Source organism: Centroberyx gerrardi, chromosome 11 (genome assembly GCF_048128805.1).
Source record: "Centroberyx gerrardi isolate f3 chromosome 11, fCenGer3.hap1.cur.20231027, whole genome shotgun sequence".
Lineage (NCBI taxonomy): Eukaryota > Metazoa > Chordata > Actinopteri > Beryciformes > Berycidae > Centroberyx > Centroberyx gerrardi.
The window spans coordinates 14,795,634-14,822,031 of NC_136007.1; the positions used below are offsets into that span (position 1 = coordinate 14,795,634).

Sequence of the window (26,398 nt, forward strand, 5' to 3'; positions counted from 1 at the left end):
AATTGCTGTGTTAATGTAATGTACTATAGTGGCCGATTTAATTTGTTACTCCCCAACTCTGCGGCAGTGTTTCAGCCCTGTTCCCTGAAACAACTCCTTCTGATGAAACTGAAGCTTATAGAAATAGAATATGTACCAATTAGCACAGCGAGTATTTTCCTCTCAGGCTTATTGTGTCTCCATGGCTGATTATTGTGTCTCCCAGTGGCCCACTACTGAGAGAAGAGGTACCTGGAAGGCAAATGGTAATGTAGCCCAGACATAATGCTCTTCTAATTTACCAGAGAAAGTTAACAGGTACAGAAGATATCCTTGGTGGTTTGAAGTGATGGTGGTCTCTAGTGGAAATGATTTCTCATTAAGGTCAGATGCTATAATTCTCTCTTCAACTTGGCACACGTGTAGTTTTAATTTGGACCTTTTACAACATTGCATCAGTTAATCACGGTGCCAGTGTTCAGTCTCTTACCCAGGAAGGACATTTAGAGAGGTGCGTTCTGGGTCTGATCCTCCCTGTGTATAAATTTATTCGGTATTGCATAAAGATTACAACAGAAAAACCAGTCAGCCGGTGCTGAAATTGCTGAAATCAATCACAAACGCGAGACATTTTGTAAGCACCTTAAATCGCTGAAGAGGCCAGAATAAAATCAGGAAATCATTCTCAGAAAGAAAATCATGTTATGTATTCGTTCTTCTCTCTCTAAAAGTATTTTTTGCAATATTGTCCCAGAACTGAATGCAGTGAGCTTTGAGACTTTATACAAATGTCAGATTAGAAGATTCTTGTAAGATCTGCTGTTGAACTTGTCAAGAATTTCTATCAGAGTTGATTTTAGGCCTTCACTGAATTCCCTGAAAAGCTCTCCCTGCCCAGCCTTCTACCCTTTCTACCCCGGCTTAAGCCCAGACAGCTCAGCCTGCTGTCTAGCATTAGGGTTTCCCAGGGTCCAGATGAGCAAGCAGATAAACACAAATCAATGCTAGCTTTCCTCACAGTTTTAACAGTTTTAAGCAGATATCATTGTAACTTTCTGTTTAAGTGTTAGTTGAGTAGTAGTTTGGGGATGATACTGGATCAATGTCATCAGGTTTCACAGGCTTGTCTTTGCTCTGGACTGAGCAAAGACAAATTCACAATCTAATTTTAACACCTCTGAATGTCACGCTTAGCTTCTCGACTCAAACAGGATCTAGAAATAGTTAAATTCAACCTCTAATCAAAATGCTTTTTTGCTATGCTTTTTTCCCTCAGTGGCTGCCCTTGTCAACATAGTTAATTATATTCTGGGCTTTTATTACATCTTGTCTGTCCTTACAACTAGGTGTCTGTGTTTAATTAGCAATTCTTTGGCCAATAAGTGTGATGCATGTTCGAGACGGTTTGAGGACATGCAGCTCAATGATTGGCATGTACACATTTAGTGCTTCTTTGTCACACCATGAACGCTTTTCTTCTACTGATTGGTTAACTTTCTTGTGGTTATGAGAAGGTGTGAAGCATTATCTGGGCATAGACTAATCTGCTAAGTAGGACCACGAGGAAGTGTGTGTGTGTGTGTGTGTGTGTGTGTGTGTGTGTGTGTGTGTGCGTGTGCGTGTGTGTGCTTCATTGCATTTAAATGGAGAAAAACATTTGCAGAAGAACATGACATCAATTATTTCCAGATTTCCTACTGGCTTCACTAGACCCCACTCAGCAAGACACTCAAATCTATTTTCTTCTTCTTCTGTCTGTTCTGGTTCTCTACTGGTTCACACCATTAAAAAAAATAAAAAATAAAAAAACATGAAAAGAATGCGCACAGCATGCAAACAAGTGTTAATGTGCAATGTATGCATACGTGTAGGTGCATGCGAGCACTTCAACTGTTCATCATCCTGACAGGATCAGGATGTGTGCGATGTGAAAAGCCATCTGATTGTGGGCTTCCATGCTGGGAATAAATGACAATTGTGACATATTGGTGTGGGATCTGGGGGAATAGAGAAGATTATATTACCAGCAGAGCCGCTGGAGCAGTCCATCACCCATCCACATGCAGTTAACGGACACCCTATGCTAAGTGTGTGTGTGTCTGTGTCTGTCTGTCTGTCTACATGTCTGTGCATCTGTGTGAGGAAAATAGACAGATGGAGCAGACAGCCTGCATGTAAGGACATATGCTTGTGTGTGTGTGTGTGTGTGTGGAAGGGAATCCAATATTCTTATTTCTCAGTCTCTTTGTCCCTCAGATCCCCTCAGTCCCCACCCAGTAATGATATATTTCTATCTCAGTTACACACAGTAACCCAGGGAGACCTCTGCCAATATCACCACATGTAGCACTTGTTTACACACCACTGAACCAGAGGGAGCTGTGTGGAGACCAGGCAAGGCAGAGATGAAATGAATATTTATTTCAAATAAGGGTGGGGGGCTGTTCGCTATCGGACTAGTATTATCATCCTCTCTGACCTAAACTGTAGAGGTTATTGCTTCATCATGTTACTCGATAGCTCTATTCCAAGGCGGCTTAAGGGAAAAAAAAACAAAAAAAAATGGATTTGATTCAAATTCTCTCAGGGGTCACACCCCTATTCTATTGTCAATCTTGTTAGTCAAGGACAAGGAACCATTACTGAAGACATACCCTGCACTATCTTAGGAGGTTGTGTGCTGACTTTTCAATATGCTATCACTCAAGTCCGCTAGTTCATTGAAGAGTTGAACGGTGACTGAAGAACCTTTTGAAATAGCGCAGGCTATTTCTTCGGTTATGGGTAATTGTCCTTGACTACAATGACTGAGAACAGAATAAGGTGACCATCATTATTCTAAGGTTGGCCCTGGAAGGAGCTTTTGTGGGAGCTGAAGAGGCGAAATAGTTCCTGGAGCTTATTTCAAAGAGGATGATGTTGAGGTTAGAACCATTGTGAACGCCGGAGTAAGAATTAAGTTCAGGAATTTTTAAAAAAAAAAGTTTTCTAGTTCATACATTTTCAGTCGTTTGAACGCTGTTAGACAACCTTGCACACTGCTTTAAAAGTCTGCATTGGGACCACATTTATATTATCCAGCTCCCAAGGGTGGAGTGGATCAATGGTCATTAAAGATGTAATTTCAAGATGGCTCCTGCAAGTCACAGTGCTGGCATGAATAAAAGATGCCTAACTCACACACACAAAAACACATATTCGCTCTCTATCTCGCATGTGCACATGAACACACACACAGAAACACACACACACACACACACACAGCCGCTGTCTGAAATCAGATCTGTAGCAATCACCAGTAAACACATTTTGTTCTAGGATTATTAGATCTATTGGTATATTAATTAACATCAAGGCACTAAGTTTGGATGAGGTAAAACTCTCTGGCTCTCTTCTCTTTGTGGTATCACACTTTGAAGCTCCTGCGCTGCTAGTCGAGCTCACCAACTGTCTAACGCCCCGACCAAGAAAGTGCCAGCGTGAGAAGCAGAAAAGCTCTCTGCACAGCAAAGGAAAATGTATCTTTTATTAAACACACTCCTGTAGACAGCCCACCACCTTTTCTTTCTTTCATAACAGTTATGTCACCGTGATTAAGTATGCCTATGTAGCGGTGCATCTCACTGATCCTCAGTCTCTCGCAGCGTGGAAGGAGCGCGGTCGTAAGGTTAACAGACTTGTCCAATTCAAGCGGACTCACTGTGGCAGAAACCAAGGAGATGCGCTTTAGCAGCGACGGAAACAGATCGCTCTGCCCACTGCCCACGCCCATTAAGATCAGTATCCAGGAGGTGGAGCGCATGTCCGGTTTCAAATGCCGGGGCGTTGAGATTGACCAGACCCTCTGCTTTTGAGGGCAAGTGGAAACTGTCTACATCGAGGCACAACAGAGACTCCTTAGCTGCGACTGCTCAGGGATTTCCATGTCAGAAAGGACATTCTGATAAGGGTCTGCCCGGCGCTGATAGAAAGTCTCCTAACATTTAACACCGTTTCCTGGTTGTAGTCACCCGTCAGTTAAGAGCAGAGCAGAACTGCTAAGACAGGTCAGGAGGGAGGATGCTTACAGGCTGCCGACAAGTCCAGCTCCCTCAACAGCGCACAAAAGCAGTAGGCAGAATAAGTGAGAAGATGGTGGAGGACACAACGCATCACCTCCACACCTCACTGCAGCCGAAGCCTTCTGTGCATTAGATCCAGAGTGTTTTAAAAGTGTAGTCGTACCTATTGCTATGCAGCTCCACTGACAGGCAAAGGAAAGCGCACAGCACTTTAGACATGATATATTGTGGTGCTATTTGTATTGTGCATCTTATTTTATTCTAATGAGTATTTTCCACTATTAAATGTTTTTAATGAGCTTCACGCCCACCCACAGGCAATTTTCCATTGTTCTTCCATGCAAAAATTGTTTTAAATCTTACATGGGATGCGATTCAGAGAGGGGAAGAGAGAGAGAGAGAGAGAAAGTGAGAGAGAGAGAAAGAGAGATGATAATGTTGAGTCAGCCCTCAGAACCCTGCTGCCAGGATTAGTCAGCTCTGTAGCTGTTGTCGTTGATGTCTCCTCCAACCCAGCAGTCCTCCTCTGTCTCCCCGTCTCACCCTCCTTCCTTCTTTCTTGGGTTGTCCGTCTCTCCATGTGAAATGACATAAAAGGGTCAGATCCCCACATCTTTACGCCTGTCATTTCCATTTCTAATCCTCTAAGGCTCTATCTTGGCTCACACCGAGGATGCTGAGCGCTGAGTCCCCACCCACAGATCACAACAGTGAGACCGCGTGACAGACAAGTCCTGCCAGGCTTTAGGTTAAGGAGAGGTACCACAAGTGAATGGGAGGGAAGGGAACCTTTTTTATTCCTATCAGAAAGAAACATTACCAGTTTGAAATCCACACGGCAAACATTTTTTTGTATAGTGAGCTTTGAAAAGTTTGTAATTATCATGCGTTTAAGCAAGATCTTGTGTAAAATATGCACATTTGCACCTTAGAACACTTTTTTATTCATTGATTTATTTTGCTATGCTAGGCATGGTTTTTATGTAAAAATACACCCATCCCATTATCCTAAATAACAAAGTAGGGCTGCAACAGAGAAGAGCCATCCTCCCTAATTGAGACGTCGGAGATTTGCCTTACTTGCCCAAATGAAATTTTGGTGTCCGATGTTGGCACAGGTGGGAAATCTTCATTCAAAGGAAATGACAAATCAAAACTAAAACTCTGCATGATCTCTACATCCACCAGCAAGAAGACATTGAGGTTAAAAAATGGGCAGTTCATTGATGTCATATTACAAAGACATTTGCCCAAATATAGATGTTTTGAACAGTTGTTGTAACAATAAATGTATTGTGAAAAAACATTTCTATTAATAATGCACAATGAATAGTTTTTATTGTGCTGTGATCGGGTGTGATGAACTAAGAATAGGTTTGGTAATGACGCGCATATGTACAGACATCGTGTGTATACAAGACTGGCAGGTTGACTCATTTTGATTGACAAGCCTGAGCTCTAATGACAGCTAAGATGTCAGCTGCTCATCTAAGTTGTGCTTAAAATGTGATAGGATATTTATGGACCAATTAAACCTCTCTCCACACATTCACACATACACACACACACACACACACACACACATTCATGCACACACATGCACAGTCATACAGGAGCATGTAGATGGTAGATGGATTGACATACTTTAACAATGACGTATTAGTTGCTGGTAGACAACTGTTATTATATTCTCTAAGAGGGTCTTAGAAGACTTTGGCACAGATGATGATACTGTATTGATGAACTCAAACTTTGTGCTAGAAAGTCAGTTTTTGTAGAGCTCTTACCCTAACTCACACAAAGGCAATCAGAGTGCATTCAAATAGTCATAAGTGGTCTAAAAGACTTTAAATGGCTCTAGACACTTATGTCACACAGTTGAATCTGGGCACTATATTTGGAGTGAGTTCATCATCTAATCAGACCAGTACTGTTTTAGTTCAGAAAGCATTTGGAGTACAAAACTTCTGAGGTCGAAATCTCATGAAACTAAATAATCTTGATTTTTGCTGAAAGTTAATTTACAACAATAAACAGTAAAGGTTTTCCATGGGGGGTAAAGTACACTGGGCCCCGTCGCTGCTACAGGAGCACCCCTGAGTGCCAATCACATCTATTGAGGTAGACCTTGAATTCTGGTCTTGAACAGCATAACATGTGAGCGCAGTCAAAAACTCACACAAGGGGGATTAATTGAGCCCATTCAGACAAAATCTTGGAAACATTTTAGTATCCGCTAAAGATTTGTGCTCAGAAACTTTCTTGTATGCTTTCCATTTTGCTCTCTGTCTCTCTCTCTCACACACACACACACACACAGATGTTGTAAATACATGGATTAATTATACTGTATCTATCAGCAGCAGTAATGTAAATCCTATGGCAATCACAAAAAGCGATTATGTTGAATCAACACATTTTTGAAATAAAACACTTCAAGCTCAAATCATCTCTTGAGAATAGTGCTGAGGCAAAAATATGAACAAGACTTTATTAACGGTCGTTTGGTGAAAGATCTGATTTAACAACCTTTTTGGCTCCAAGTTTGATCGCTTAATTAAACTAGAAGGGTACTCGGAGAGCGCAGACCTGCGCCAAGGTTTGTGCTATTATTGCTTGTTCGTGAGTCGGATCCGGATCCGCTCCAAAATTTAATGGGTTCTTCCTTGGCCCATGCTACACCCTTCCACGAAGTTTCATGAAAATCGGGCCAGTAGTTTTTCCGTAATCCTGCTAACAGACAAACAAACAGACAAACAAACAAACAAACAAACGGCACTGAAAACATAACCTCTTTGGCGGAGGTAAAAAGTGTTGATTTGGAAGGAAAGCTCAGATCACTATATCTTCTAGATAAGGCAGTGTTTAAATCTACAATCCAGTTGAAGCAAGGGCAATGTGATGCAAGGTTGTAAGATGAGGACACTAGATCTACTTCAAGCAAAGTGCTTTTGGCTCTTTACCAAAGAAACTGCATGTCATGAAACAAAGTATTTATTATCAGGAGAACAGGCAAATGTGAGTTTTCAACTTTTTCATTTACACAATGTCAGCTGAACTGACATTAGTGGCACTAACCCTAACCCTGAGATACAAATATTAGAGAAGAGAGGAAACAGACAAAAAGAAGGAACAGGATGGGGTGAGGATGAAAATCTGGAGATGTAGGAGGTATTGGGATCAGACTGCTGTTCTCAGTGTGTTCTGTATACAGATCTTGAAACCAGCATATCTATGGACTGAGCCTTCCAGCGCTGCTAGAGGTGACGCCACTGCAGAGAGAGAAGAGGATTATTGAAGAGAAGGAGAGCAGTAAGGAGTAGAGAAAAGAGATAAGTTGACTAATGGAGAGAGAGAGGGTGGGGGGTGGGTGGTGGGGAGGGGGGGGGGACCATGAGGACTTGGCATAACTGATAGAAATGGTAGGAGAATGTTTCCAACTGCAAAAGCAAGCCATGGTATTCTAAATATGATGGCCTCTTGTGTACTTATCCCCTTGCGTTCCTCTGCCCTCCTCTTGTCAAGTTTTGCGAACCCAGCTGGTGTGAACTGATCTTTCTCAACTGTTGAGGAAGAGAGAGTGGCATGGCTTCTCTCCAATCCTCCCCTCTTTTTCTCTCTGTTATGTCTTCTACAGTTCTTTTCTTTGTGAGGAAATCCTGCCATTTTCCCTCTCTCCTGTTGTCTGTTTGGGTGTTGCTAACACTGCAGACCTGTCAATCATTCATCTCTAGGGGAGGCGGGCTCATTGCCTCACTTGGGGGAAGTGACTGAGCAGAATGGATGATTGGCAGAGTGGAGAGAGAGAGAGGAGATTGTGGGGTGGGATGCGTAGAAAGTGGAGCAGATGAGAGCAGAGGAGAGGAGGATATGGAGCGTAAACAATCTCTTCAGGAGATACAAACAAAGGCGACCAACGTAAGAGAGACTGTACATACACTGATGCTCTCTTAAGTTTGCTATGATGAGAATACAGAACAAGAGAGAGACATGTTGGGCCAAAATACAATTTCACAAAGCAGGGCAACTGAATATATTTTTGAAGTACAACCCAGGGACAACTGTGAATGTGTGGGCTTGATATCGTTTAAAAGATTGGCTGCTGGCACGATGTGGGCAGAACAACCAACTCCGAAACACTGGCGTGGTTGAGTGAATGTGATACAGAAGAAGAGCACACCACGAAATACTTGCTTGTAGATGGTTATGTGCTGGCAATGAAGTTGTGGGCAAACTGGTGGGTGCGAACGTTGGAGCGAATGTAGCAGCAGTGGGTTTTGGTCTGGGACACCTAAATTTGAATTGCCGGATGCTGTGCCAATACAGAGGGAGTGGCCCAGAAATTTAAAGCCTAATAGGGTCAAGACTCATTTCAGGTGGAAATGGGGCCCATGTTGTGAAGCTATAAAACCAAACCCTGATTGAGGGGTTCAAGGCTACGTGCAGATGGGAGATGGAAGAGGTAGAAGAATGAAAATAATTCAGCTACTTTTTTCATTCTTCTGGTTCTCTTTCTTTTTTGGTTTACCCAAAGATGAAAGAGCCTTAGTTCTGCCAAGTTGATAGTTTTTACTGTACTTCATAGGTAATATGTCTTGGTCAAGGCTCTTGATCTTCTGAGCTGAGGTGGTGAAAAACGGGGGCCTCTCTAACCAGCGGGCCACACTGCCACTCAGGGTTGATGTGGAGAGCTGAGGGTTTGTGAGGGGCCGATAAGATTAGTCCAAGGGCACAATTTCAAGGGAGCTAATGTGCTGGATGGGAAAAGGTAGGTGATCAAAAGGGCTGGTCATGAAACTTTTTTTAATCCTTGGTCAAAGAGAGATCAAACATCTTTGGGCTCATCTAAAGCAGACATCAGGCTTGTGGAGACATAGGAAGCTGAAAGGGGAATGATTGGATCGGGATGTTAACCAAAATTCAGGTCATCATCTAGATAATGGGAGAAAGCTGTGTTGGGGGGAGTTCTCTGATGCATTGGCAAGGATATGGGGTGTTGATGGGGATAGAGAGGTGGACCAGCAGTCAGCTGTTTGCTTGGGTTTACAGCACAGGTGTTGCAGGCAAAGCTCCGAGAGCAGATTGTGCAGATGTAGAGGACTGTGCATGATGATGCTTTGCAACCAGGCTGACTGAAGTTACTGCCAAACATCTGATTGCCACAGAAAAGGATGCTTGGCCATGGTAATCCTTTTGTCCCGATGAGGCTGCTGGTTGTCAGGTAGTAGGAGGATGAGGGGGAGAGGCAGAAATCTGGCATGAGAGTGTGTTGTGGGATTTGGACAGTGTGTGGGCGCAGTGGATTCGGGCAGCCACAGGCATAGATGGTCTTGTGGGTCAGAGGTAGTTGAAAAGGCCTACGGTGTAAAGATGGACATCACCTTCAAGGAGCCCCAGCCTTGCAGTGAGGTGGCTGGGTTTGATTACGGCCCTGACCAGAATTGTCAGTGGACCGAGATGCCAAAGCAGCATCTAAGAGATGATGAAGATGCGTGCTGAGGTACACAGACTGAGTGAATCTGATGAAGCATAAATTGGGGGAGAAACAGAGTCATTTGGAGAGCATTTGTCTCCAGAAAAATATCCCCATCAGGTGGCTGCAATTTCCAATTCTCAACTTTTTGTGCGATGCATAGCTGTATGTGATTGCAAATGAACTGGAGACATGTTTTTCAGTAAGGGCTTTCATACTGCTAGTTTAATGATCATTGAAATTGAGCGTAGGTGTCTTTTTGGAGGAATATTAATGAACAACGCTAGATTCTTTTAGAGAGTGGGAGAGAGGGAAGCATTCCAGTGTTGTCCTGCTCCTGAACTCCAGTTAATTAATTAACTCCATTAATTAGACCAGGAGAATAAAAAATTAAAAAAATAGCTATTTGAGAGCAATGAGTACGAACTGTTTAAGAACTGTTTGTGTGTGTGTGTGTGTGTGTGTGTGTGTGTGTGTGTGTGTGTAGGTATGTGTGTGTGTGTGTGAACAGTGGTTGTAGTCCCTCTTCCCCATGCAGTATTAGAGTTAGGGCAAGAATTCTGAAGGAGTCAGTTCACCCCTAAATAGAGCTGTTATGTCTTGACACTTATTAAGAGCCGGGCTTTGTGTGGGCGTTCATTCATGCATTTGTTCGTTTGTTCGTTTGTTTGTTTGTTCGTGTGTAACACTTTTTGCCATGCACAGTGCTTAGGGGAATTACGGTATGCACTGTTAAGCGGCACAGAGCCCCAACAGCCCTGCATGAGGGAAATACAATTTGCGCTCGTACACCAGGCAGTATGGCAGAAGCCAAGCAAGCATCAACCAACTTGAGGCTGGATGATTTTCTGTCTACAGGGGCCAAGTCAACACACAAATTAAATATTTTGTTCGGCGATTCTCTTAGTTACAACAACACTGTGCTACTATAGCACTTTGGTGTTATCAGGTGGAATATTTAAAGACAGCGTAGTTAGACTCACTCCAATCATGCATAAAGGGCTGTGATCTCTTCTCCAGATGAGAAACACCTACTTGTGTCACGTGTCAAATATTCAATAGCCCACCGTGGTGTTTTGCAGAATTGTTGTGTATTGAATATATAATCATACTTATCATCCGTATATTTCACTTGGGTGCATGTTGCAACATGATGCAACAATCAACATGTTGTTGATTGCTAATCAGTGACTCCTATGAAGTCTTCCTCTGGCTGTAAAGCAGGAGTAAATCTGATGTTGAACACAGAGCCGTCAGGGTCAAGTGTGGCCATCACAGCCTACAGGATGAATGTGTTGCATCAGTGACAGCATGCAACTCTCTCCCAAGGTGCCAAGGAGGTGAATGCAAGTGGGAGGACATTTACAGTACGGAGCTCTCTGCAGCTGCACGTGGACAGGAATGATGACGGAGTGGCCTACACCTGCAAAGTGGACCATGTGGCACTCGCACAGACACCACAGCAAGCCACCGAAGTACTGGAGGTCCACTGTGAGTATGCACACATAGACATGTGCGCACACACACACATTGAATGTGCGCATGGACATATGTTAGCATGCAATTCTTTTAAATCACGACTGTCTTTCCTAGATGCCCCTCGTGTGGAGATCATCCACTCCCTTGCAGTCCCTCAAGAGGGTCAGTACCTGAAGCTGGAGTGTGTGTCCAAAGGAAACCCCTCGTAAGTCACCCCAAACATGCATCAATAATATCAATTGTTTATCTAATGCATCAGTCAGGTACAAGTAGAACGCCTCGCTTTCACTAGAAGAGCAGTTGTTGCTACTCAGCCTGGTATCGTCTTACCCGTTCTCTTACCTCCTAGGCCAGATCCTGTGATGTGGACAAAGGATGGCGGTGAGCTTCCGGACATGGAGAGGATGATTGTAGAGGGGAGGGAGCTCACCTTCACTTCTCTCAACAAGACAGACAACGGCACCTACCGCTGCGAAGCCAGCAACCACCTAGGGACCAGCAGTGCCGAATATGTACTCTACGTCTACGGTGAGTTCAGAGGAGAGGCTGATATGTGGGTAAACACGTTTCATATGGTTATTTTCACATGCAGTGTAGCAAAGCAAAGGGAAAGGAACAGGGAGGCTTTACAGGTTACTCATATTGCCAGCACTGATTAAAGACAGATGAAGGATCTATAATAAGACTCTACTTCAGCTGTGTTTCTTTATTTAATAGAGCTACATATGCAGTTAATTGCCTGAACCTTTAATCCACAAGCACCAAACTCCGTCACAACAACCAGTATTGTATCACCTCCTGATCTGCATACTGTATCAGTGCTAAGAGTGATTAGTGGTACTATCTCTCGCAGGGAGAATAAGGGCCTCAGGTGACACAAATGCCACCAACGCCTTTCCTTAAATAAACCTGCGTCCCAGATCCTCCACACACACACACACACACACACAAGTACACACACACAAGGAGGCAAATGTGTGAGGGAGGCAGAATTTAGTGCTGCGTTGTCAGGAATATCACCAGGAAGGATAAGTAATTCCTAGTAACGCCAGAGGAGGTGGAGGATAAAGGGACTCAGTGTCAGGGAAAACAGATAGCTCTTCCTCTCTTCCGTTTCTCCACAGCCAGAGATAGCATTTGTCTTTTGGCATTAAGTAATAATGCTTAAAAAAGAGAGCAGAGCAGTGAGACTTCTCTCTTCCCTCTGTTTTAGGAACTTAGACAGTGTGTGATGAGGGACGAAAAAAGGCAGACAGCTATTCAGCGAGACCGTCCTTCAACTGGAGGCAAAATAGAAACGGATCAATAAAAGTATCGCATTATTATTATTGCATGCGGCTTGGGGATGTTTAGTTTGTTTTCTTGTTTAAAGGAAGATCTAATCTGCTAAAAAAAAGTCAGAGAATAAACCTCTCAGGTACCAACAGCTATGTTTTGCGAGAGCTAGTGTTTTTAAATGTGTTCTCTTTACTTTCCATGGTGATAACAAGATGTAGAGCAAGTGAAGGATGCAACCAAGGTTAGTATCAATAGTTCATGAAGTTTTTGTTGCTGGACATAGCCAAGGCTACAGTAACACTTAAAACCCAGGAGTAGAGGTAGGGGAACGCTAGAAGCATCAACTAGGTTTTCTTCTTCTCTAATTGTGCTCCGAACAACAGAACAGATGCCTCACTGGTAGAGGAAAATCATGAATTAACATGAAGTTACATTTGATTATTTAATGAGACTGTATTCCAAGTGCTCTGTTATTTATTCCAGTTAATGAATGCTGACATTGATACATATGCTGCACGTTTCATTAATTTTCATTATTCTGTATGAGCGAAATATAAACACATACATAAATTGTGTACTAGCCACGGAGGACGGTTGACTGGCTACAGATTACAAAATGGAGATAACCAATTTAGAGGTTATGAATATTTTTTACAACACCAAGAAACCTTCAGGAGGCTTCTTGCTTATAGCGCACTCATAACTCAAATGCGAACGTGAAGACAGTCAATTAGTACTTTCATGGATGCTGATTCAATTCTTGTGGTAGCTTAGATTGCATGTTTATGTAGGGCTTATGTCATTTGTGGCATAGATTTTAAACCGTGTACCAATTAACTATGATGGATACAGCAACACTCCTTGCTACTATCAGCACACTTTTACCACAGATCAAAACAAGACTAGAATAGTCACATAATAATAATTGTATCTACCCAAAATATCTCTTCATGGGTTGCAAGTTGATCTTAATCCAATGAAAATACCTTTGTAGGCTGCAGATACTTTTAAAGAAATATTTTTAAGGGAGAAATAAGAGGTAGAAAAATTAATTATAGTCACAATGATAATTTTGTACATCTTGAAATAGTTTTGGTAATGATTGTGGATGATGATGGCACTAATTCAGATTACAGTCAGTGGAATTAATTTACCATTTAACTGCATATTGTGTTTTGATGTAACTTAAATGTAAGTTGAAGTAATTAGGTTATATTGCTGTGTTTGAGTATCCAGCAGATCTTGTTACTGATTGGAAAAGGTAACCAGTAAAATGTAATACATCATATTAAGTAACTCAGAGCTTACACAAGACCTTGGTAAGTGAGAGGCACAATGTGATCTGAGGGAAAACTTGCACTGAGATATAGCAATATATTGACTTAGATCACCAATTTGGCAGCTTGCAAGAAATACACAATTCTGTCCTTTTATAATTCATGAGTCCATTTAAATAGCCCTAGCCCAGCTCTTTATCACTTAAAACAGGAGAAGTTTCAGAACTTTTTCTGAGATTTTGCACTTCCTATTCACCCACCTCTACCTCCTTGCCTAATCTCCAGTAGCAAGTCTTGTGAAGGTTTAATTAGTGTGCGTGTTCCACGTGCCAAGGTCTTTGTGTCCACCTAACAATTCCTTCAAATGCCAGCCCAATGTAACAACAAGAATAACCAATGCACTTAATGACAGTGATGCTATAAAACTGACAAATTCTGCGCCACAAAAAAGGTAATTGGGTATGGGAGGGTCAAAGAGTCCTATCCAGATTCATTACTTGTTCTTCTAAAATGGCACCCAGTCTGTTCCTACCCTTCATCAGTGATTAGCACACCTTTTAGCCTTTCACAATTGCTGCCATAATTCTTGGAAAATGCCTTTTTAATAGTTCCTCTCCAACGAAGAGACATTTTCTCTCTTGCCTCTCTCCTCAAGACATGCACTTAGCTGCTTAGTGATTCACGCTAAGGCTGAAATGTCACCCAGACACACAGGACAGTGGGCCCCGTGAAAGAGTACCACAGCCAATTAAAAGCCTCTACCCCAACATAAAAAGCAGAATGACATAAACATAAAACCCAAGGTGGTACTGTAACCTCATTAACTTTGTCACACAATGTTTCAATTCCATTTTTCCTGTTGCTTCAATGCACGACAGTAAGACACATCGCCTTGGATGAAGGAGCTTTACCACTATCCTCCAGTGAGAAGACCAAAGTGAAAAACAGAGCGTGACACTGATAGCTTGGCTGCCCTTTTTTGTTTAATCCTGAAATCAACCCTGCAAACAAGGTGGCAGACAATCTAACAACATTTAGAACTAACACTGCTAATTACTACCCTCCAGTGGATAATAGTTCCCTGTCTTTCAGAGCAGATGTCCACTAACCTCCACCAAAAATATGATCAATGTATTTGTGTAGTATGAGAATACAAATCGCTTTGCTTTAGATCTATAAATGTGCATATAGTTCCACTATTTAGGTTGTTAAAAAGTGGTACAAACACACACACACACACACACACACAGACCCAATTTCTCTACTCCCAAGCTTTTTTATTAAATGTATTTTAATAATGCGCTGAGGTTGAGGACAATGTCAAATACAATATAATTTGTCAAATTAATCTCCACTTTTACTTGCATAGGGATGTTTTTCGTTTCAACTCACTGGTTGTTAGCAGACATCTATTCAAAATTAGACCGCATGGACATTAGCATAGATCGTTTGCAAATGCCAGATTCCTTTGTTCATTTGGTGTTATTCAACTTTCTTAACTTTCATACGGTGCGAGGTCCCCAGTGCAGGATCTGCCTCAGGGCTCACAGACATCAGCCGATTCAACTCTAATCCTGGCCTCTTGCTGCAGAAATCACCCATACACTCAAAGACGGGACAAATTAAATCACAGCGACGGGGAAAATATAGAGAAGTAGGAATACTCAAAAGCAGTATGGAGATGTCCTCACAAGTGACAACATTTTGCTCCATTTACACTCATAGATACATACTGCATTACTATTTTCCTATTACTGTATCAACAGGAGCTGAAAAGCCTGTCAGTTGTCTGTTTGGTTTAAGGCGTGCCTAAGACTATCGAACAACACACTCAACCCATTATTGTGTTTACAGTGTTATCTTTTCACAGTTCTAAATTTTGCACTTCTCCCAAGCAACACCCACAATCTACTCTCACCAATGGAGGAAACAGTCTTTGAATATCGTCCAACTTAGCGCCTGTGTTTTCCCTTTCTGAACATTGCTTGAGAAAACTCTAGCCATAGCCTGCAGTTTTACAGCAGATACGGTAAAAGGCTAAGACACACACACACACAAAAAAAAAAAAAAAACAGTTGTCTGCCATCGATGAATAAATCATTAGAAGTTCAGCTACATAGCCATGTGTTTGTTTTCTTAAACTTGTCCCGACTTGTGTGAACTTTGACCCAGACAGATTCATTAATAGTCAATCACCTGAAAGAGTTCAGCAGAGACAACTTCCCAATTCTGATGCGACAGGGTCATTCAAGGTGCATGAACTACACAACAAAACAGCTGGTTAAGAAATACCGAGGTACACCGGTGGTCCTTGAAACGATCTAATCCGTTTTGAAATAAGGGATCAGCGATGTCTGAATAGAAATGTTTATACTGCAGGAGGTGTATGTTTTACGTCATTTTACGTTAACCATTTTAATTGTGTCATTATTTTGCCATTTTCAGTTTTCCCATTATTATATATAATTGTTTGCCTCTGATCTGTTTGTGTCATTGTTTTATCTAACTGTCCCTATGTGTAAACTGTGTGTTTTTTTTGTTGTCGTATTGTTTTTGTGTTTGTGTATGTGTGTGTGTGTCTGTCCCCTCCACCAGACGCCCCCACCACCCTGCCTCCATCCACCACTCCCCCCCCACACCCCACTCCTCCAGATCCTACCGCTCTCTTAGACACCCACGCTTCAGACCCCACAGTCACTGGCAACAGAGGTACAGTACCACCCCACGCATCTGCGCTAAAAAAACCCTCTGCATTGTGTATTTCCACTTCCTTCTCACTTCCATGTCTCCTTCTCTGTCTTATTATTTCTCCTTCGGCCACTTCACCGCCTTAAGCATCAGTATTCCTGCCATATGCAGACTTTCTGTCACTCAAGCAACACAGAGAACTGAAAACTGTCAAATGCCATAGTTACTTCCTAGGTCCTGATTTTTGCCTGTCTTTAGTCTGATGTGGGCCATTATGTCCAGCGTTTTCTTCTAACCCCTTTAAAGCTGTAAACATGAACTGTATGCTGTTTAGATGGACGATGGCTTCCGTGAGTATGGAGTGAACTGAATAAGTTTTGAGTTTCATTAAAGGCCAAAAATGTTGCCTATTTACAAAAAAAAGTCTTATTTACAAGAAAAGCCCCAGCCAGAATTCTTCATTTATGTCTCTAGGGTACTCCGGGTTATGTATCCAAAAAGATTATATCTGCTGAAATCCACCGTCCTTTCCCCCATTTCAAAGGCTTCAGTACTTCTGTGCCTTGAAACCTCAAAGAAGCAAATGTCATGTCCAACTGAAAATGTCTGGCCACTGGGGACTTCTCATCATGACTCCTAATACTGCTTCAGTGCTCAGAGAATCCTGACTTTTAACTCTCCTTGTTAGAGAGTTAACATAGTAGAAACCACATGGACACCTTACTGCAAAGACAACATGTTTGTTTTTTTCAAGAGAATCTCGCTCTGATATTTATTTTCTTCCCTGGGCATCAATGCAGTTGACATCATCCCTTATGTTAGCTTGTAATGTACACATGGGATATTACTGAAGGAACACTGAATAAAAAAAATGTTGGGGAGGCACAAAACAATCTTATACGAGTTATCTCTCAAATCCCTAGCAAGTCACTTACAAAACCCATCTCCCAATATAATGATTTCCATGTCAAATGAGTGGTGGTCAGGTTACATTCTCATTTAAGTCAAGTTTATTTATAGAGCGCTTCATTCATCGCAGGCATGTCTCAAAGGATTTAACAGAGAATGAGCCTAACTAGATCTAACTGATTACCAATCAGTTACAGAACAAAATTATATAATATGCAACAAAATAAAACACAAGGAAACAAAATAAAGCAGAAGACACAAAATAGCATGTTGAAAAGACATAACAGGCCTACCTAAGCAATAGCCTAGCCTACCTGAAACCACCAACATTAGACCCTCAGTGAAAACCTGATTCGAAAAAAAAAAATGGACCTTGGGTGGGCCGATTCAAAGAGGGATCCCCCACCAGGACGGCTGAGTGTGCAAATAGATGCAAACACAGTGGCCAAAATGGACAATGACATGGACAATCACGATGAGATAAGAAACCAAATAAGACAAAGAGAAACACGATGAGGCAGAAAGATGGGACCTCGGCCAGCGCCAACGTCCACAAAAGCCGGGGCAGCACCCGCGCCCTCTGCCAGGTAGACACACTGCTTGCAAAACAGGGGTCTGAAAGAGAGGAAGGTCAAACAGACAGCCACTCACACACACACACACACACACTCAGCTGTGCTAAGCACAACCCACACACTCGGAGCAGACGTATTCAGCCAGGAACACACTCATACAGACAGCAGACAGGCAGCGAGTATAATGATGCAGACAGACCAAGAGGCAGCACCGAGACTGAGCTCCCAACGGCCGGTTCCTATAATAATGCTGTCAAAGCTAAGGTAAACCAAGCTAGGAGACGACTGTGTCGGTCTTGAAATAGACACTCTAGGGTTGGTCATAAGACAATGAAAATTTCAGTTTGGATTTGAAGATTTCAGAAGAAATATCTTCCTTAATCGCAAGAGGAAGTTCCCAAAGATAGGGAATCAACTTAAGGGACACTATACAGAGTTTTTAAAATAAGATAACATCCATTCAGCTCAACTTGAGGGAGGATCAGGTAGTGGGTATTTTTGGGATTTGACCCTTACTGTGTTCTTCCCACTTCACTCTGTTCATAATTATCAATCCAAGTTCTCACCAGCAGTCTCTCGTTTCATTATCACTTCTCCTTCCCCTTCACTCTATCTCTTATAAGTGTCAGTGCTCTCTCTCTCCACAGAGACGTCGCAGGGTCTAGCTTCTGTCCTCCCTCTGCCTTTGCTCCCTCTCCTCAGCTCCCCTCAACTTCACATTGCTCCTCAGTCCCTTCTACTTCAGAATAATTTCGTCTCATCAACACTGCTTTCTTTAAATTACCATTTTTAAAGCCTTCCGGCAGCCTTGCCTCCTGTTCTACTCTTTCTCTGCTGCTTTGGTTTCTCTTCAAGCATTTGTTTCAAGTTCCCCTCACTCTCCCCCTTCTCTCCTACCCTCGACATTTCTCTGAAGACCCTCTTAGATAACAGGCTTCCACACGTTGTTGGATATTCCCCATCAGTGTGTCTCTATCCTCCTCTGATGTCTGTTTGTGTAGTGTAGAGACACAAGAGCAGCTGAGCTTTTTGGTGTATCTTCAGGGAATCTAAATACCAGACTCCTTCACTGTCTCCCCAGTCACAAGATACTACACTATCGGCTTTTGTGTGTCTAGTTGATTGATTACCAGGTCTTTCCACGGGCTCTGGATGAAAGCAAACAACTGCGCTGTTGTACCGCTTTGTCTTTTAATAAAGTTTTCTTCCTGCTCGGAGGAAATACATGGGTTGAGCCACATAGCCAGCGTGCAGCATACCCAAATCCCTGATGAGTTCTTTCTCCGGCACCTTCCTCTCTTCTGTCTCACACTACTCTGGCTTCTCTCCTCTCTTGCTCTGTGTTATCAGTATTTTATATTAATGCATCACCAGACAGCCAAGGAGGGGCATCTTCCAACAAGAAACAGTTCAGGCAGAGAGGACATATAAAGAAAAAGGCAGCAATACCTGGACATAGGAAGGACTGTAACTTGTTTAGATATATTGGTTTTCACTAGTAAATTAAATTGAATGATTGGTAGATGTCAAAGGTAATGTGAACAGTTAATCATGTTGCAGAACTGGTCGGACATATTTCTTCACTTTTTCTGTGAGAGGTGTTAAGGTGTTAGACTATACAGTATATTAGGTGCAGGCATGGGGATTTGTATCAGTCCTTGAGAAATGTTAATGTTTTCACACCTTGGGTATAACTCATCCAGTGACACAGCAAGGCAATAAAAAGGTGATACAGTTATTAGGATCCCATCTAAAACAACAATTCAGCTGCAAGTGATTTCCATATTGCTTACTTTATGGACTCTAAAAGTATGAATGCTTGATGAAAATAGATTATATCGCAAACTTTAGTTCTAGCAGTGCAAGAGGCTGTAAAAAATTATAGAGAAAGAGTTAATGACACTCAACCTGAAACTAATGGCTTTGTGGATCGCCGTGGAGCCTCCAGTACATGCTGATAAAACTGTATATCTGCTATGTAAAAGGTCCAACATGGCACAAGTTATATGTAATTTTATGTAGATGCATGTGCATAATCAAACACACACATACAGCATTTACTATAATGGGGCGCAACACTATCATGTAAGGTAATTGTATGATTGTAATCCTGTTCATCCTAACTGTAAGATAGTTGCTTGCTGGGTATTGCAGTATGTGTGCAGGCTAAAAGCTCTGCAAAGTAAAGTACTGCTTTACAACAGGCTCTTTAAAATGTAGTAAAATCTGACTGTTTCCTGTGTTGATTTATGAATGGGCCACTAAACTAGTTTCAGTATAAGGCCAATACGACAGTGAAAAATTCTTATCGACGTTTTCAGATGACAGTGTGATGAATATCCCGCGTTCAATGTACAAACAACTTCAACAGTGTAGATTTAATTGGAACAAATGCTGCTATATGTTTTTCCTACGTCCTATGACAACTTTGCAGTGGCCACTTCAGTGATTTTCTCCACCACCTTAGACAAATAGCACATGCATGCTCTAATTGAAACCTTCATATGAATTCATTTGGCATATTTCAGTAATGAAGAAGTCACACAGAATGGTAGTTGTTTTTCCCTGATTCCACTGGATCTAGTTAGGAATGCTAGTAAATGGTGTATATGTGTATTTATGTTAGTGTCTTTCCAGCCCCTCAATCACAATCAGTTCATACAGACAAAGAGTCTGAAGCTGGTTCAGTTAACTTTCAGCGCTGCAGCTTCAAACTAAGTTTACAAGGTTTTTTTTTCTTTTTTCTTTAAAAAAAAAAAAAAAACTATTGTCATTCATGTATTAAACCTCCCAGACCTTCAGTGTTAAAGCCTCAGCCTTAATTGATCTCCCCTGATTTTAGCGCTCTTTGAGAGTCGAGAGTGTGGTCTTTATGCCTTTGATCTTAATAAGCCTTGTTAGCAGCCATGACAACCATGGCAAGGTGATGCTGCTGGACTGCATATTCACCAGGATGGAGACACAGAGCTGACCTGTCATTGGGCCCAGAGGCAATTTTGGATTGGTGGTTAGCATAAATGTCATCAAACTGGAAAAAAATGTTAATTCAAAATCTTGCCAGATTTATGTTAATTAGCATAAATTAAACCTGAATTCACCAAATATATCAAATATTCACATCACAATATTTAAAAAAAAAAGATCATTAAACAATGATACCCTAAATAAAGAAGAATGGGTTATTGAACTGAGCTATTGAGAAACTGAACTATTTAACTGATACAGAGTTTTGCACATATTGATTAGAATAGTGACAGTACAATATCTATAGCGATGGCATTACATTGTCATGTTGCACTGTCTCGCTTATTACCACCTTTGTCCTTTTTTGGTCATGAAAAAGCCTGAATAACAGTCTATGTGGGCCCCAGTGCTTTTGCACTTGTTAAAAGCATTGTTTTTGGTCTACTGTCACGTCAGGCATGCTGATAAATTGCTTTTAATCCACCAACAAGATATCAACCCTCTGTTTTTTTTTCTTCCTCTCATTATCATGTTTCAAGTGCAATCCAAGTCCGAGGGAGGAGCAGAATTTGCATGACAGGCACCAGACGGGCACAGAATTGAAAACAACTGCCTGCACTTTTCTTTTTGTGCCTCGCAATATTTTCTTCTCCTCAGTAGTTTCAGGCCTAAAAGTTCTATATTTAATAAAATGTGCGATACAAAACATGCGGTGAAGCCATCTTATAACAGTAATAGCAATTCTTCCACTAATTTGGCTGATTGTGACAATTCCATTTACTGGGATGCTTTTGGCCAATACAATCATACACCATTTTATGGAAGCTTTTATTCATCCTTACAGTTGCATGAGTGCATACATTTTTTATATGGGTAGCCCTAGTGGGAAATGAAAATGTGACAATGACCCACGCCTGTGATTCTGACTGCTGTTGACCTCTGGAGAGTAGCCAGGCTGTGCAAGGGATTCCTCCGTTTATCATCCACACTGTATAATGCCAAGACTGATGCATAACTGTGATTCACTTTATTAATGAAGAGCTGGCAGGTATACCTCACCATACACCCCGCCACCTCTCACCCCCACCCACCCACACACACACACACACACACACACACACATAGACACACACACACACCACCCCGATAGCCCAGCCAACCTTAATGGCTGTAATAACTCTTTCGCTAAGTATCAGAGGTCTATACAATGTCATCAGACACCTCCATACACATACACACACACACACACACACACACACACTCTCTCTCTCTCTCTCTCTCTCCCCCCACCACCACTGAGCTCTCTAAAATCTGCCAAATGCTTTTTCATGGTTTGCAAATTAGCTTTGACCTTGCGAAGCCGAAAGGTTGAATCAAGCGCAAGGGTTTCTTTGGTGTTTAAAATATTTACTATTCACTTCTCATAATCAGCATTCCTATGGCCAACTCCAGCCCCTATAGCCAATATTGCCCCAGAAAAAAGGCCCACTGCAGAGAAGACAGCGATTAGTCATGCCTAGTGTCTCTGCCTGCGGGGGAAGACAGCAAAAATAAAACCCATTTACCCGCTCCTACAGAAAAAGGTCTCTTTTGTTAGGTCCATTAGTTCTTTCCTGTGAGAAACAGAAGAGAGGGAGGATGAAAAGTAAAGAAATAGACCAACAACCTTGAGACTCTTAATCAAAGAGTATGCTATAACTTGGAAGATATTGCTAAATTGTCCCAATTTGATACCAGAAGACTGGTCGCCACCTGGAGTTTTAACTGTCAATGGAGGTCAGTGGAGGTTACCATGGTAATCCATAACCATCATGGTCTACAGCAGAGTGCTTTATGCTTGGCTGTATTCTCTAAAGCAAATACAAAGAGCCTTTCTTCATTTTTTCTAGTCGATAGCAGCGACTACACACTTGAGGAGAACTTAAGAGCAGAGGCAAGGGATTGGTCAGGGTTCAAGAGTCAGGATTACTCTAAGCTTTCTCCCTTTTCAAGTGAGTCCTGGCCGAGTGTGCTGCATAAGAAAAGTTAAACATTAAAACAGGACCACTCTTAGGCTGCGGCCACACTGATCCGTTGTGTCTGTCCGTCTCCGTTCATTTCAATTCATTTTGAATGAGAGCTGTCCATTGTCCAGACAGGCTGATGACGTGTCCATAGTTTTGACGGACAGAGAGTTCAACCCAGCTTATCCTGTTTGGGTTCCTGAATCCTGAGACTTGATCCAGCTGATCTATGCTGAGATTGCTAACCCATCTCACAGACATCAGTCCACCGATCATAAATCAACCACTCTAAAAAATGTCTTGGCTAATAGAAATCACATCTATCATGTTCACTACTTACATCCTCATAGGAGATTTTGAGCAGTCAATCATCCACTGTCTGTCTGGGAAATCAGTAATGACATCACCTGCTGAGGTTTTCCTTCCAGTGGTCTGAAAATCAAACTGCTATCATATACAAAGTAAAGTGCAGCAAAACAAACAAACATTTTTCTCTGGAGATATTTTTGCCTATTTGCAATTACAATTGACAGAAGAGAGTTGGGGAAAAATGCCTGCAAACCAGTGGTGAGAATATTGCTTAAAGCTGTGTATATCAGAAATCCTGTCTATGTAATGAGCTGTCCAAGAGGATGAATGCCACACTATGTGATCTAATCTTCAATGTTTCTGATACAAAATGCTTGATGGCTATACGCAGTGGCTGTTGCCTGGCAAGTGGCAACACATTCTGTTGATTCGTATGCAGTAAACATTGCTCTGATCATGCCAGTATGATACTTTTTGTATGCCGGCCAATGCCTGTGAAAAGCCCACTGCATCTTAAGTAACAACACTGGACATAAACAAGAGATTAAATCGTAGAATCTTGCTGAAATTTAGGAGAGCTTAGCATGCATATAAAAAGTTTGAATTTGTCTAGCTATCCATAAACACAAACTCAAAACTCGTTTGGGCAGGCTGTGCAATTAAACAACACAAAATAACACAATAATCAAAACTGAAATGACAGAAATAGCGTAAAATGCCTAATAATGTAGCTTTCCATTTTTAAATTTAAACTGGTTGAAATTGCCAAATTGCACATTCTGCACAAAGCACAGTGGTGAGAAGGGATCTATCTATATTATCTATCTAGCAAACTTAGAGCAGAGAAAAAATAAATAGAAAGTGTAAGCAGAGAAAAAATAAATAGAAAGTGATTTGTTTTCTCTGCCACAGAGCAGAGAAAACAAATTACTGGAGCTCCTTAATAAAGAACTTTCTGAGGTTTAAGGGAGACTTTGAGTTTTGAATTCTATCAATTAGTTCTGTTTTACTACTGTTACAAGCCAGAGTTCAGTCTCGTGGGAATTAGTCATAAATAGAAATGGCACACTGCAATTCACAGGTATTGAATCTTTATGTCTTTAACCCCGCATTCACCTATTCAGGCTGCATTAGACCGAGGACAAACCTTTTGTTAAAACTCAATAAGTGGAGGAACAATTTTTATTCCTGGGAGGGATTCTTAACTGCTCCCTTCCATTGCTATTGATCTTGTTGTAAATGGAGGGCATAGGCTAGGCCATGAGATGAGTCAAAGAGACATTCTCTTGAGGGCCGGTGTCCAGGGCAGCCGCTCGGTCGCTGTGTTTAAACCGTAAAGGCTAAGTTCCGGTTGCAGCTTCCCCTGGGGAAAACGGTTAAATATTGAACAGGGCTTGAGTACCTGCCTTCCTCTCCCCATTTTCTCCCCCCGCTCTCCACTCTTTACACCATAAAGCTGAGGAGCACAGGAGGAATTAAAACATAATGCAAAGGTCTTTCCACTTATCGCTGGGCGAGCTTATTGATGACCTGTCACATTAACTCGCTTTGGGGAAGAATTATAGCAACAATTTGGAATAAAGCGTAGAACAGAAAAAGAGAAATCATTAGATCCTGAGGCTGGTGTTATGAATTACATGTAATAGCCCCTCTATTCATTAAATCTCAATGGCAGAGGACACTTTAAGCAATTCTGAAGAAGCACTCATAGACACACACACGTACACACACACACACACACACACACACACACACTCACACACAAATGAGGCAGTCTAATTTGTTGAGATGAACATTTATTTGAGCCTATATTCGCTCTCTCCATTTCTCTCCCTTAGGGGACTGATCTTTATTGGGCTGGTGATGGCAACTTGTTTCCGCCAAGATCACTTATTTCTGTGTAGACTACTGTTCCTGTTGCTGCTGTCCTACAATCGGTTCCCACAATGCAATCCTTCAACAATAATCCGAAGCATAGCGCAATTTATGACCAATATCCAATGTCCGTCCTTCATTGTATTTCATTGCGTTTTTGAAGACGCTGTGGATTTTGTAGAACATACAAAGCCACTTTGATAGATTGATTCTTGCATGCGACTTAATGAATTCATATGATTAATTATCTCACTTTGCTTATAACTTCATGCTGTTACCCTGCTGACCACAATTTTTTTTTCATTCTGAGGGAGGGAGGGAGAGGGAGAGGGAGAGAGGGAGAGGGAGGTGGTTGAATATTCAAGATAGTGTCCAAGTCCACGGGTGGGCTTTATTGAATGATTAGCAGAAGTAATTTGTTTTCAGAATCTAATTAATCCACTCTGACCCAGCATGAAATAGTGTGCAAAGACACACACAAACACACACACACACACGTCTAAGTAAAGTCTCCTCCTTCTCTCTCTTTCTGACTCTCGCACATGCATGAGTATGCGTATTCAACTCTATGTGTAAAAGTCAGAGTGCACCCACATGTGTCTCACGGCCCTGTGCTAGACCCTCCAGGGACTCTTTCATCTTGGCAGTAGCGCCAGCATTAGATGCAAATTGCTGAATTTCTAGTCTCAGCCAAAAAGTTGGGCATAATTGACTCATTGAACAAGGGAAGTCTGCAGGCGCTCCTTCTCTTCTTTTCTTTCTCTCTGTTTGCAGGCGCTCTTTCTATTGTGTCTCTTTCACTCTCATCAGAAGAACTACATTCATGCATTCACAGTAATATGGAAGTTTTCCATGTTCCACATTCAACGCTGCATGTAATGTGTCGGATTTTCAAATACTGATGTGAGAGTAGTTATTTCTTGCTAAGCTATTTATTGTTCACAGCGTCTACACTGCGAGAAATCAGAACTCCTATTAACGCAAGCCAGTACCGTCTCTTTCAGCACACTGACACACACACACACACACACACACACACACACACACACTAGAAGATTCAGACCCTGACCCACACCACAGACACAAGGACACTGCAGCTCTAAAAGCCCATGCTTAAGCTCGCTGCTGCTTTATTGATCCGAGCAACTAAGACCGGTGCTTCATGGGGCCATATGTAAGATAGTGAAAGGAAAAAAAACTTTCTTCCCAAAGGAGAAAACGATACTTTTGAGGGAAGAATTTCAATATTAACTGATATGATAGTGAGGGGGAGACTGAGACAGAGAGAGACAGACACAGAGACAGAGAGATGTGCGTTAGGCTATGTAAAGACCATTTAAGCAGCCTGCTGATATGATGGATTTGAGGACACTGCAAATGATCAGTTGAGATTGTTAATTTAAAAGATGGCTTTAGAGGAAAGTCAATGCAGTAGATGATATACTGCTAGGCAAAAGGGCTGCTGTAACAGTACTTTTCAGAATGGAAAATGCTTCCTCTGAAGCCCTTCAGATATTGACAATGAACA

At 41.8% G+C, this 26,398-nt stretch overlaps 1 protein-coding gene across 1 annotated transcript in view; it reads left to right on the plus strand.

Moving 5' to 3' along the window:
- cadm2a (cell adhesion molecule 2a) overlaps window positions 1-26,398 on the plus strand; it is a 224,407-nt gene that overhangs the window by 192,533 nt on the left and 5,476 nt on the right. Inside the window, exons 5-8 of the mRNA XM_071924623.1 lie at window positions 10,534-10,550; window positions 10,851-11,004; window positions 11,107-11,197; window positions 11,342-11,520. Coding sequence (XP_071780724.1) covers window positions 10,534-10,550; window positions 10,851-11,004; window positions 11,107-11,197; window positions 11,342-11,520 — 441 coding nt within the window. The remainder of the gene's footprint in view (window positions 1-10,533; window positions 10,551-10,850; window positions 11,005-11,106; window positions 11,198-11,341; window positions 11,521-26,398) is intronic.